This window comes from Lontra canadensis, unplaced genomic scaffold, assembly GCF_010015895.1.
Source record: "Lontra canadensis isolate GAN:19392208 unplaced genomic scaffold, GSC_riverotter_1.0 scaffold48, whole genome shotgun sequence".
In the NCBI taxonomy this organism is placed as follows: domain Eukaryota; kingdom Metazoa; phylum Chordata; class Mammalia; order Carnivora; family Mustelidae; genus Lontra; species Lontra canadensis.
In genome coordinates this window covers 13,966,870-13,980,458 of record NW_022631042.1, presented here as the reverse complement: position 1 = coordinate 13,980,458, position 13,589 = coordinate 13,966,870, and the positions used below count along the sequence as shown (strand labels likewise).

Here is a 13,589-nt window from a genome sequence, read left to right as displayed (position 1 = left end):
AGGTGGCTACTTTGATCTTGTTCTTGTATGTTTCCATACGTGTCCTCCATGATCTCACTCTAGTGGAGTAAGAGTATTTCAGCAGAAAGTGCCACAGGTTTCTTCTACTCATGAGTTACTTATCCTGCCCAAGTACTGCCTTCGTGTGCCTGAGAGGAAAAGCAAATTGGATATTGGTGAACATTAGTAATGTCTGCTGCAGTATTTCTCTAGAAATTGTTCTGTGCATATATATAATATACCAAAGTAAAGGCATTCTATATGTACTGCTTTATAGTCTGTTATTTTCTTTTTTTCAGTTTGTAATGTACACCTCTTTGTATCAATAAATTGTCATCTCATCGTATACCCAAGTCGAAAATGCTTTTTGTATAACTGATTGGGTCCAAATGATTGTCTTGTAGAATGGCTCACTTTGTGAAATTTTTTTTAATTTTTTTATTTATTATTATTTTTTTTATAAACATATAATGTAATTTTATCCCCAGGAGTACAGGTCTGTGAATCGCCAGGTTTACACACTTCACAGCACTCACCCTCCCCAATGTCCATAACCCCACCCCCCTCTCCCAACCCCCCTCCCCCCCAGCAACCCTCTGTTTTATGAGATTAAGAGTCACTTATGGTTTGTCTCCCTCCCAATCCCATCTTGTTTCATTTATTTTTCTACCCCCCAAACCCCCCATGTTGCATCTCCACTTCCTCATATCAGGGAGATCATGTGATAGTTGTCTTTCTCCAACTGACTTTTTTCACTAAGCACGATACCCTCTAGTTCCATCCATGTCATCACAAATGGCAAGATTTCATTTCTTTTGATGGCTGCATGGTATTCCATTGTGTATATATACCACATCTTCTTTATCCATTCATCTGTTGATGGACATCTAGGTTCTTTCCATAGTTTGGCTATTGTAGACATTGCTGCTATAAACATTCAGGTGCACATGCCCCTTCGGATCACTATGTTTGTATCTTTAGGGTAAATACCCAGTAGTGCAATTGCTGGGTCATAGGGTAGTTCTATTTTCAACATTTTGAGGAACCTCCATGCTGTTTTCCAGAGTGGCTGCACCAGCTTGCATTCCCACCAACAGTGTAGGAGGGTTCCCCTTTCTCCGCATCCTCGCCAGCATCTGTCATTTCCTGACTTGTTAATTTTAGCCATTCTGACTGGTGTGAGGTGGTATCTCATTGTGGTTTTGATTTGTATTTCCCTGATGCCGAGTGATGTAGAGCATTTTTTCATGTGTCTGTTGGCCATCTGGATGTCTTCTTTGGAGAAATGTCTGTTCATGTCTTCTGCCCATTTCTTGATTGGATTATTTGTTCTTTGGGTGTTGAGTTTGCTAAGTTCTTTATAGATTCTGGACACTAGCCCTTTATCTGATATGTCGTTTGCAAATATCTTCTCCCATTCTGTCAGTTGTCTTTTGGTTTTGTGAACTGTTTCCTTTGCTGTGCAAAAGCTTTTGATCTTGATGAAATCCCAATAGTTCATTTTTGCCCTTGCTTCCCTTGCCTTTGGCGATGTTCCTAGGAAGATGTTGCTGCGGCTGAGGTGGAAGAGGTTGCTGCCTGTGTTCTCCTCAAGGATTACGTAGTGAATTTTTATGGGGCTTCCTCCTCATTGGTGTTATTTGATGTATTCCTTGTTCCTTTGTATTTGCTGAATACTGGAATATAAACATAAAGACTTGGTTAAGTTAAACTTTTTGTTAGAGCACATTGTATATGTTGCCATGTGTCTCATCTTCCATCATACCAGAACACGTATATGTTGGCCACTGGATTAGGGAGATGACAGTCTGATCTTCTCATTGGACATTTAGGCTAGAATCATAATCCCATCAGCCATTAACCTAATCCAGAACTAGTCATTTCATTAGGGTTGCAAAATGATAAATTTCTAATTCTGCCACTCCTTCTGCATTGTAATTGACATTCGTCTGTAAAAGTAGAGCTTTCCTTTACTAGCTAGAGCTATTTGGTTACTCTCAAAGAGCAGTTTTACAGGATAAGCAAGAAAAATGCTTAGTTTCCTTTTACTTAGTCACCAATTTTCAAAGTAAAGAGATGCTTTAAAGCTGCCCCATTGGTGACAGGAAATTTTTGGCATTTCTTTAAACTATCATTGTGGACTCCCTAGGTTTTCATAAATCGTATTTTGATCATTTTTTTCCTCCCTTCTCTCTTCTTTTGAAAGCTGAATTGATCTCCGCTTTGTTTGGTAGGGGCCCAAAATTCATTCATATAACTAACTTCTTAGAAAAGTATCATGGGCAGAAAAGTATATGTAAGCATACAGCTCCATGAATTTTCAAAAATTGAAAACATCTGTATAACCCTCATCTCTTTATGCCCCGTTCCAATCACTGTCTCCAAAAAGATTGACCACTACCTGATTTTTAGCACTCTAGGTTAGTTGTGCCTTTCTCTGCATGTTCTATAAATGGAGTGGTACAGCTTGTGCTCTTTTATATCTGTTTTTTTCACTTGACGTTATTTTTGAGAACCTTCAAGGTGGAGTATGGCTATGAAACATTCACATTGTGATGGATTCTGTGGTATGAATATAGGACCATGTATCCATTTTACTGCTGATGGACATTGGGATAGTTTCCAGTCTGGGAGTATTCAGGAATAGTGTTTCCGGGATGTATCTTTTGGGAAACACAGGTCTTTATTTCTTTGGGAGTGTATATCCAAGAATAGTGGTCTTGGTTATGAAGTATGCCTATTTTCATCTCTAGTAGATTCTGCCAAATAGTTTTGCAAAGTGTTATACCAACTTATACTTCCGCCAAAATTGTATCGATCTTCTGGTGGTTCTACTTCTTCTCCAAAACTTTATCGTCTTTATTTTAGCCATTGTGTTGGATGTTTAGTGATACTGAATTGTGGCTTTAGTTTGCATTTCTCTGGTAACTGTGAAGTTTAGCATCTTTTCCAGTGCTTATTGGCCATTTGTGTGCTTACCTTTTGTGAAGTGCCTTTTCCACATCTTACTCATTTTTCCTTTGGGTTGACCAACTTTTTCTTACTGACTTGAAGAATTTCTTTATATATTATAAAAGTTTTTTATATATGGCATATATTACAAATAATATTATATATAATAGTAATATACAATAACTATGTATTTTTTGTAAATGTATTTTCCCACTCTTGGAGTTACCTTTTAACTCTGCTGGCCCTCTGTCTGAACCAGTCCCAGTTTTTCAGTCTTCTGTTTCTTCCCCAAATAAGCAAAAGCCTCAAGGGAAGACAAGCTATAGTTTATGAGATCACTTATTTTTTAAAAGAATTCATCTTTTATTTATTTATTGGAGAAAGAGAGTTACGCATGCACATGTGCCCACCAGCAGGTGGGAGAAGCAGACTCCCTACTGAGAAGGGGGCCTGAGATGGGGCTTGATCCCAGGACCCTGGGGTCTTGACCTATGCCAAAGGCAGACACTTAACTAACTGAGCCACCCAGGCGTCCTGAGCTCACTTCTTAGCACTTCTCTCTCCAGATTCTTACCCCTCCTGTTCTCATTGCTTCAGGAGCCCTCTGATGCTTTTGAACAGATAGAACTTCTTTTGTCTTTTATTAAAGTTTTCCAGTTCTTGGAAAGAGACTGTTCTAACCAGAAATGGAAATTTATATTCCCATGCCCACCGTTGTTCAGACTCTTCTTGTGGGACCTTAAAGCTCAACATTAGCCAGGGCAAAAAAGCAACTGAAAAAGAATTTAGAACAATATTACTTCACATTGATTTATCATAATCATAAAAAAGAAACAAAATGAGTGATACATTTGGATTATTTTTTTAATTTATTGAAGGAAGATTACATAGCACAAGTTTAGTTGCTAGTCTCAGATTCCCTTAAGCCTGGGCTTCTGACCGGATAAGGTGCTTTTGTGCACAGAACCTAGAGATTCTCTGATAAACTCAGTGTAGAACCCTAGAAGTTAAGCTCTTGCCTCTGGTCACCAATATGAAATTAAACACATAGAATCTCAGAGTCCTAGTTTTGTTTAAACAAATTACTTAAATGTAACGAATTTGGATTATTTATTGTAATCGTCAGCTTTTGCCTTCTGCCTTAGTTATAGGTATTGACATTTGTTTATATTTCACTATGAGCTACCCTTATATCCTATATTCACAAGATGGTTTATGTTTTTTTTTAATAACAAGTTCAACTTCCAGTAATTACTATGAAGAAGTTTATCTCTAGGATTTGGAGAAAATAGTTTATACAATTTATAATGTTAACCTTTTGTTGTAACAATACTTTGTAAATTTCTGTTAAACAAATTATATATTTTCTAATTATTAAGCATTTTATCTTTTAAAGAAAATATTTGTACTGAGGTTAATTCTTAACCTAGATATTAGAAGAAATATATTTTAAATACTAATTGACATTTATATGTTAAAAAGTAATGTCATTTAAGATTATTAAGAAAGTAATAAACCCTGGCATTGTGATTATATGTGGTCTACATATGTTGGAATCATACAGTTTCACTCTTCATTTGACAAAAGCAATAAAATACTTTTTTTTCTCAATACAGGAAAAAATTATTCCATATTTATTAAGATTGAGACAAATTAAGGATGAAACTCTTCAGGCTGCAGTTAGAGAAATTTTGGCCTTAATTGGCTATGTGGATCCCGTGAAAGGAAGAGGAATCCGAATTCTTACAATTGATGGTGGAGGAACAAGGTAAAGCTAGAAAAATGATTTTTTAAATCCTATAGATCCAGTTCAGCCAGAAATTTTTTTTAATTGATTCTGTGTAAGAATAGTAGCTATATCATTGTAAAACCAAATGTTTAAAATAAAACATGAAATAGTTTTTCTTAATTTATTACTTTTTCCATTTGAGAGCTTCTTGGTTTTTTTTTTTTTTTTTTTGGTTTTTTTTTTTTTTTTAATTTCATTTAGAGTGAGCATGAGTGGGGGAAGGGGCAGAGGGAAAGGGAGGGAGAGAACCTCAAGCAGGAGCCATGCTCAGCGTGGAGCCAGATATAGGGGCTCATTCCCAGGACCCTGAGATCATGACCTGAAGGAAAATAGAGTCAGCTGCTTAACCAGCTGAGCCACTCAGGTGCCCCAAGGGCTTCTTCAGCATATACCTGAATTTGCTTTTATTTTAATTTGACCTAGTATTTATTTCAGTTTGGTCTCTTCAGACCTTCTTGTTAGTTTAGGACAGTATATCAACCATGACTTAAAAAATCTAGGCAATGTTTTGTAACATTAGCTTTCTTTAATTATATTTATCTTACTGGTGTTTATCAGTCAGCTAGTCACTTAATAAAGAGATTGCTATAAAAGGAGTCTATATCAGTAACTTTCTGAGTCCCCACGTTCTCAGCTGCAGATGCCAGTTCTGGTGCCACACTAGAGATATTTAGTGCATTCTTAGCTCCAAAGGAGGTAATTTTGCCATCGGACTCCATTCTTGCTTCTGGCAGTTCATCCGTGCTGCTTCTGATTAGTTTGTTGAGTTCCTCTTACTGCTTGTTGGTTAGATCCTTTGGTGTTAGCCTCCCCGCCCCCAACACCAGATATTCTAGCTTGGGTTCAGGTTTCCTGCCATCTCTGCTCTCATCTCTGAAATTGATAGTACATGCCCTGCCTGTTGTTCTTTGATTACTTTATCTCTCTGATTACATTCTCTGATACACCTGCTTTGCCAATTACTATCTTGTATGTCCAAGTACTGTGCTTATTGTTTTGTTAAATTCTGAGCTCCTCTATGTCAGCCAGATTCTTTTCGTTTTGACACCAGTATCAGTAATGGTGTGAGTGATAAGGGAAAAAGCTATTTAACCATCTAGGCGGAGGACAATAAAATAATGCCTTCAGATGGTAGCCGTGGGAAGCAGGAGGGAGGAAAAATATGCAAGAAAACTTTGAAGAAAAGGGGAATTGGATATAGAAGGAAATCGAGAGCACTCCTAAATGGAGACCCCATGGATGCCTGGGGCAGAACTGCAGGGAAATGGGAGGAGGTGATTGGTATTGAGAAAGACAGTTCTGTTTTTGAACATGCTGAATAGAAGGCTTCACATAGCAGTATAGAAGTGCTAATTCGGCAAATGAAGATTGAGTTGATTGAGAAAAGAAAAGTTTCAGAATAATTTTTGGATGTTTCTTATGGAAGTGAAATAACTGAAGAAGGTGAACATCATTCATACGATAGATGAAGTGGTAATGAATTAGAATCATTCTAGTTTATAGAATTGGTTAAAAGTGATGGGAAGTAAGGAGAGTGGGAGTTCAGTGAGTAAGGAATTTCACTGAGGAGCAGGAAGAAGCCAGTCCTCTCTGCCATTAAGATCAGGACAGATGGAGGGGCGCCTGTGTGGCTCAGTGGTTAAAGCTTCTGCCTTCAGCTCAGGTCATGATCTCAGGGTCCTGGGATCGAGTCCCGCATTGGGCTCTCTGCTCAGCAGGTAGCCTGCCTCCTCCTCCTGTCTCTCTCTGCCTGCCTCTCTGCCTACTTGTGATCTGTCAAATAAAAAAAAAAAAAAAAAAAAAATCAGGACAGATGGAAAAGTTGGTTTCATTCATTGAGTCAACTGTTCTTAACACTGTTCTTAACACTGATTTGGATCCAGGAATCAGTAAGCAAAACAGACAAAATCTAAGTCTTCATGGTACTAGTATTCCAGAGGAAGGAGAACAAATAGAAAAGCAAAAATGTATTATTGAATAGTAAGGGGTGCTATGAAGAAAAAAACAAAGTGGCAAAGAGTAAGTGCTGTTTTAGAGAATGATCATGATTATTTTAGAGCATGATTATGATTATGACTTTTTTTTCATTTTAAAAAAATACTGAGATACCGACTTGGTGTATTAGTTTCAGATATACAACACAATGATTTGATACCTGTTTATTTTGTAGAATGATCACAATAAGTCTAGTTAACATCCGTCACCACACAGAGTTAATAACTTTTTTTCTGGAGTTGAGAACATTTGAGATTAACTCTTTTAGTAACTTTCAGGTATGCAGTACAGTATTATTAACTATGTTAGCACGTTGTACCTTATATCCCCTGGATGCATTTATTGTATTATTTATTGTGTAACTGGATGTTTATACCTTCTGATCTCTTCACCCATTTTGTCAACCCCACCCACCCACCCCTTTTGGCAACCACCTGTGACTGTGACTTCTTTTTGAGTAGAATTCTGAAGGAACAGTCAGGAACTTCAGCTATCTATTTAGAGTGATGAATATTTTGAAAAGAGCTTTGGGACCAGTAAATATTTGATTTTAGAGAATAGGAGTTTTGTTAGTCATCCAGGGAGGAAATTAGAGTGAAGACATTTGGGAAGATATAAAGGTGAGTTAGGATGAAGGGAGGTGTAGATTAGCAGTTCTCCATTGGAGGCGATTTTGCTATCTAGAGGACATAGTTCAGTGTCTGGAGGCATTCTTGGTTGTTGGAGCTAGGGGACTGCCACTTTGTGTTTAGTGAGAAGAGGGCAATTAATGCTGAAACCCTACAATGCACAGGATAGCCCTACAGCAAAGAGTTTTCCAGCCTGAAATGTCCCTCTTGCTAAACTGAGAAACCTTGCTTGAGGAGAACTTGAGAATGCAGCCAGGATGGTAAGTTTGTGCTGAGAGGAGTAAGATACAAGGGCTTGGGAGAAAAAGAACCCATACCTTTTATTGCTTTTTTTAGAAAAATTTTTTATTTTAAAAGATTTAATTTATTTATTTGACAGACAGAGATCACAAGTAGGCAGAGAGGCAGGCAAAGAGAAAGGGGGAAGCAGGCTCCTTTCTGAGCAGAGAGCCCGATCCCAGGACCCTGAGATCATGACCTGAGCCAAAGGCAGAGGCCTAACCCACTGAGCCACCCAGGTGCCCCACTTCTATTGCTTTTGTGTATGAAAGCCCCGTATAGTGTTAGGCAGAGAGAATCAATCTGGCCAGTGTATTTATTTCTAAATATGACGTGAATTGATTTGTAAATACAGCATTTTAAAATAGTTTTCTACCTGATTATACAAGTAAAACTTGGAGGAGAAAAAAAAGAAATATAAAGAAAAGCAAACCAAAAAATATAGCTCACAATTACCAGATTTTTAATATTTTGACTTATTTCTTCAGATTTTTTTTTCTTGCATGAGTATGTATGTGCCTTTTTTATTTCTTTCTTATAAGATAATGGAGGTCACATTGTTAAGTATATTTATCCGGGATTATCTCTAATTCTTCATGTCTCACTTTGATTTCATAGTGTATCTCTTTGATAAGCCATCTCCTCATCTTTTACTACCTCTCTTCAAAGCGACATTACTTCTTAAAATAAAAAAAAAAATCAGCGTTTTTGGTTTCCTACTTTAATATTAGAGTATTTTCTGGTGATTTCCTTTTAGCAGTATCAAAGCACACTTTGACACTCTAGGTTGTATTTGGTGATGCCTAACTATAGCCAGGACCCTTCTGCCCCACATCTTGTATTGGGTTTAGACCATTTCATTGTTTCTGTATATTCTCCCAGCATTAAGAATTGTCCACATGTTACACACATCCTGAATTGGCATATACCTCCTGGCCTCTTTTCATTTTCCACATTCATCATTAAGCTCTTTTCTGCCTTTGGCTAAGATCCAAAAGTGAGCAAAGTCAGCTGCATAAAGTAGTACTAATGGCAGGGCATTGTCTTGAAGTTGTTGGAAGTTTTAAAAGATGAATAATTAAAAGCTTGAAAGTATGACTAGTGAAATGCAGAAAACAAAAATGTGTAGAAGCATAGGCAAACAACTTCTACTGCAGAGAGAAGAAACTAATATACAGTGTTCCAGAACTGGTGAGTGCAGGTTTTAAGTATTTTCCACAGTCTGGGGTGTTTAAAAGAACATCTTACATTCTCATCTTTACAGTCATGTTCAGAGAGATACTAGTATAAATTAAAATTTGCTGCTGTGACACAGGTTTTATTCCATTATTTAGCTACTGGAGTTTCGAAAGTGATCTTAAAAACAGGCCATTTTTACTGACATTAATTTATATTATCAGTTTCCCTGTTAGCATATAAGCTAGAAAAGCAACTTGTGGGCTTGTTTTATTCAAGACTTAATTTCCTTGAAACGGGAATTTTCATTTTTCTTTTTTTTTTTCTGTAGGGGTGTGGTTGCCCTTCAGACACTGCGAAAATTGGTTGAACTTACTCAGAAGCCAGTTCATCAGCTCTTTGATTACATCTGTGGTGTGAGCACGGGTAATTATTGTTAAACAGAAGCCCTGTGTCCCTGCAGTGTGCATTTAAAATGATGGTCATTCTCAGAAGTGATGGGTATTTTATGTTTTGTTGAAGAATAATCCTTTGATTGGCCTAATGAACTTTATAAAATGTTTGTGGTAATAAGTTACCATTCAGAGGTGGTGTTTATTTGTTGTTCTGTTTTGTTTTGTTTTTGCAAGAGAGCGCGGGTCCTGTGCAAGTAGGGGTGAGGGACAGAGGGACAAACTTAAGCAGGCTTCCTGCTCAGCGTGGAGCCTGAGGCAAGGCTTCACCCTTTTGACCCTTAGTTCAGGACCTGAGCCTCGCCAGGAATTGGACGTTTAATATTCTGAGCCACCCAGATGCCCAGGAAATTGCTTCTTATATTTCTTGATTGTTTAAAGCCAGAATTTAAATCGGTAAATGTGAGAATCTATGTGTTTAACATAATTTTTTTGAAGATTTTATTTATTTATTTGACAGAGAACACAAGCAGGGGGAGTGGGAGAAGGAGAAGCAGGCTTCCCATTGAGCAGGGAGCCCGCTGTGGAACTCGATCCCAGGATGGTGGGATCATGACCCAAGCCAAAGGCAGACACTTAATAACTCTACCACCCAGGCACCCCATCTGCTTATCTTTATAGTAGCTCTACTTAAAAGGCAGTTAGTTTTTTGGCAAGTTATTTCTTGTGTTAATTAGGGATTTTCTGCAAATTGAAAAAAGTAATTTCTGTTATAAATTAGTAATGCCGTTCAATTTATTTTAAAACCTAAGCTGTTTTCTTTTATTAGAATAAGACTGAGTATAATAAAATACATACAATATTTAAAATACATTACGATAATGAGTTCCTGTTTTTCCTTTGTGGGCAATCTCAGAGTAAGCCCTGATGCTGTATAGATCTTTGCCCCCCTCCCCCCATCAGCAAAGCTTTTCTCCCCTACATTTCTCCTTAGTTCAGGGTTAGACCAGTTAGGTACACTAGGTGGCAGTGTGTCCTACCAAGTGTAGCCAGGACATGAAATCAGCTATTTAAAAGGCTATCCCAGAGACCTAATTTCTTTAATTATTTTAGTTCCCCGGACCAACTCAAAGGAGTAGTTATTTTAGTGAATTGGTAAGTTGTCAAATATACTGTATTCTGTGACTAAAACTAAGGAATTTATTAATGTTAGAAATAACGTCATTGACCATGGTATCTAAACTATGTGTTACTTAGTTTGATGTAAAAAAAAAAATCCTATATCTTAAAAATTAATCCTGATAATCATTGGTTAACGTTTATTTAGTCCTTATTGAGGCCAGTTAAAGCCCTTTACATGTGTTTCCTATATAAGAACATAAATTTATTTATTATCTTTATTTTAGAGATGAAAAAATTGGGCTCTTAGAGGTTACATAGTTGGTCCCCAGGTGGTACAGATCAGAGCTAGAATTTTAACCAGGTCTGTGACTTGGAAAGTCTTATAAGTACTGCAATGTCGACACTGGTAAAAACCAAGCATTCCTTCTTTCAGGTGCTATATTAGCATTCATGCTGGGATTGTTTCATATGCCTTTGGATGAATGTGAGGAACTTTACCGAAAATTAGGATCTGATGTGTTTTCACAAAATGTCATTGTTGGAACAGTCAAAATGAGCTGGAGCCATGCATTTTATGACAGTCAAACATGGGAAAATATTCTTAAGTAAGTTACTAGTTGTTTTTTTTTTAATGTTTGATTCTATAAATAATATTTGCATATTATTTGAAAAATGACAGAAAATTAGAAATAATATTAAATTATTGATCCCAGTAATTAGAGTTGATCATTGTTAATATTTTGGTGTATAATTCCAGTCATTTTTTTTAAGTTCCTGTGTGAGATTTGCATGTAGAAATTGCAATTGCCTTTTTAAAAAATTGAGACCGTATTATACATAGACACACACCTGTTGTTTTTACTTAATGTATTAGTCTCTTTCAAGTCATTAACAGATATTCTTCTAAAACATTAATGATTTTTAAACATTGTTTCCAGAATACTGTAAATACTCACTTTCCAAAAATACATATTGAAGCCTTTAAAATTACCCACAGTCTTATTCAGAGCTGTGGACTTTGCAATCGATGTATAGTCTTCTAGTCTTTTTCTAGACTGTATACATTTCCATACATACCTTTTTTAAAGATTTAGAAAGTATTTTACATTGATATTTATGAAATACAATAAAGGGTAGATCATCGCCTAATTTTTACATTCTACTGGTATGTGAAATTCACTAATACACTATTCGAGAATCATGAATATTGTTTGACAAAAAGTCACTAGAAACATGGTTTTTCTTATTGAGGCAAGTTGGTAAAAAAAAAAAAAAAAAAAAACCATAGTCCTTATATCCAGTACAGGGGAAAATACACATTTTTTTAAAGATTTTATTTATCTGACAGAGATACAAGTAGGCAGAGAAGCAGACAGAGAGAGAGAGAGAGAGAGAGGAGGAAGCAGGCTCCCTGCTGAGCAGAGAGCTGGATGTGGGACTTGATCCCAGGACCCTGGGATCATGACCTGAGCCGAAGGCAGAGGCTTAACCCACTGAGCCACCCAGGCACCCAAAGACACATACTTTTAAGTCAGGAAAAAAATCTGCTCTGGAACAAAACTCCCTTATGATGGAATTGTGGAAATTGCTGCCCAAGGACAAGATCTGTAATGTTGCAGTTAATTCAGAGCCCAGCGCCAATGATTTAAAAAGCATTTTGTAGGAGTGACAATTGGCTCTGTGTTGCTAGAGCAAGTTTGAAGTCTAAATGTCCTGATGTGGTTTTTAGATTACTCTGTTACTAGTCTACATACTTCTGTAGTTTTATCTCAACACAGCTCCTTTATCCCTCAGGAGGACCCTGAAAACAGCAGTTTATTCTGCCTCAGTGCCTTTCTTTACTCCCCAGACAGGGTTGAATGTGTTGCCTTGTCATCTTTTGGTGTCCTTCTCAAGCTGCACCTCAACTCTCTATTGCTTTTTGTGCATTAATTGTACTATCAGGCACCTAGAGGAGATTTTTATATTTCTTTTTTTGTCATTCATAGTACTTTGAACAAAACCCTGAGCAAACAGTATTTGAATATTGTATGTTCCCCAATGTTAGGAGATACAGTCATTTTGATGTACTTTCATTTTCCTTCTTTAATAAAGGGATAGAATGGGATCCTCATTAATGATTGAAACAGCAAGAAATCCTACATGTCCTAAGGTAAGTTTGGAGTCTTAAATATAATCCCAACTTGGAATTGAAGGTCAGGTGAAAGCACTTATTCTAAGAGATACATTTCTTAGGAACCTCTTTTAATAGATTTTATTGATTCCTTACTTTTTGGGCTATTTTATGAAGATGTAAGATGTGGTCATTTGACCTCTTCCTATATCCAGTAAAAGTGTAACTAAAGTTTAAGAACATGAAAGACTAGGACTAAAACCAAGGAAGAATTATTTTATCATAAGGTTAATCAAATCCAGTGACACAAGAAAAATTACAGCTTTTCTTCCCCCAGACTTTTTTAAAAGAAATTTTATGTGCCTGTGAATATATTAGATTAACGATAAAAGGAATCCCAATTTTAAAAATGTTAATGCCACTAGAATGTGTCTTATATGGCTTCTCTTTTTATTTATTTTGTTTGAAACCCAGTAATCAGAGTATTGCTTGAGTTCTGTGTTCCTTAATAATACTTGTTACTTGATTAAGGAATAACATTTACAGACTTCAGAATCCCCTGTAGCTTGTATTTATTCTTGGATGATAAGCTGTAACCTTGAAAGATCAAATAAGGCTCCTTTTATTTCTCTTTCACTCTTGCTTGTTCAGATTTCATTCATTCTTTAGATATTAATTCTGAACCCCATGTGTCAACACTGTGCCAGGCACTCTGGAGACCTTTGTAAATGCAGACATGGAGTTTAGAGTCCAGTAGGGCAAAGTAGGCATCTGTCAGGTAATCACACAAACGAAATACAGTTTTGCTGAAATAAATGCTATGGAGTACAAAAACAGTTCTCTGAAAGCATATATTTACAGGGACAGGAGGGAAGGCTATTCTGAGGAAAGGAGGTTTGAGATCTCAGTGTGCAGGCCAAAGAGTAGGAGCAGTACTGGCAAAGGGAAGGACCTGTGAGGGAGGAGGCAGGGAGAGGCACAGGAACTGAGCGCCCCAGGAGACCAGAGCCCAGCATTCAAGGGCGGCATGCAAAATGGGACTGAAGTGGCAGGTGAATCAGACCAGCAGGGCCTTGGAGGCCATGCTAATGAGATGCACACTTCAGAGAAGATCCCAGGATGTACTCTGTGGTGCTTGTTTG

General features: G+C 37.0%; 1 protein-coding gene across 1 annotated transcript in view; it reads left to right on the top strand.

The window, feature by feature from the left end:
- The window catches only part of PNPLA8 (patatin like phospholipase domain containing 8), a 46,816-nt gene that overhangs the window by 10,354 nt on the left and 22,873 nt on the right, over positions 1 to 13,589 (top strand). The window contains exons 4-7 of the mRNA XM_032873414.1: positions 4,569 to 4,720; positions 9,152 to 9,246; positions 10,768 to 10,939; positions 12,429 to 12,486. Of these exons, the coding sequence (XP_032729305.1) occupies positions 4,569 to 4,720; positions 9,152 to 9,246; positions 10,768 to 10,939; positions 12,429 to 12,486 (477 nt within the window). The remainder of the gene's footprint in view (positions 1 to 4,568; positions 4,721 to 9,151; positions 9,247 to 10,767; positions 10,940 to 12,428; positions 12,487 to 13,589) is intronic.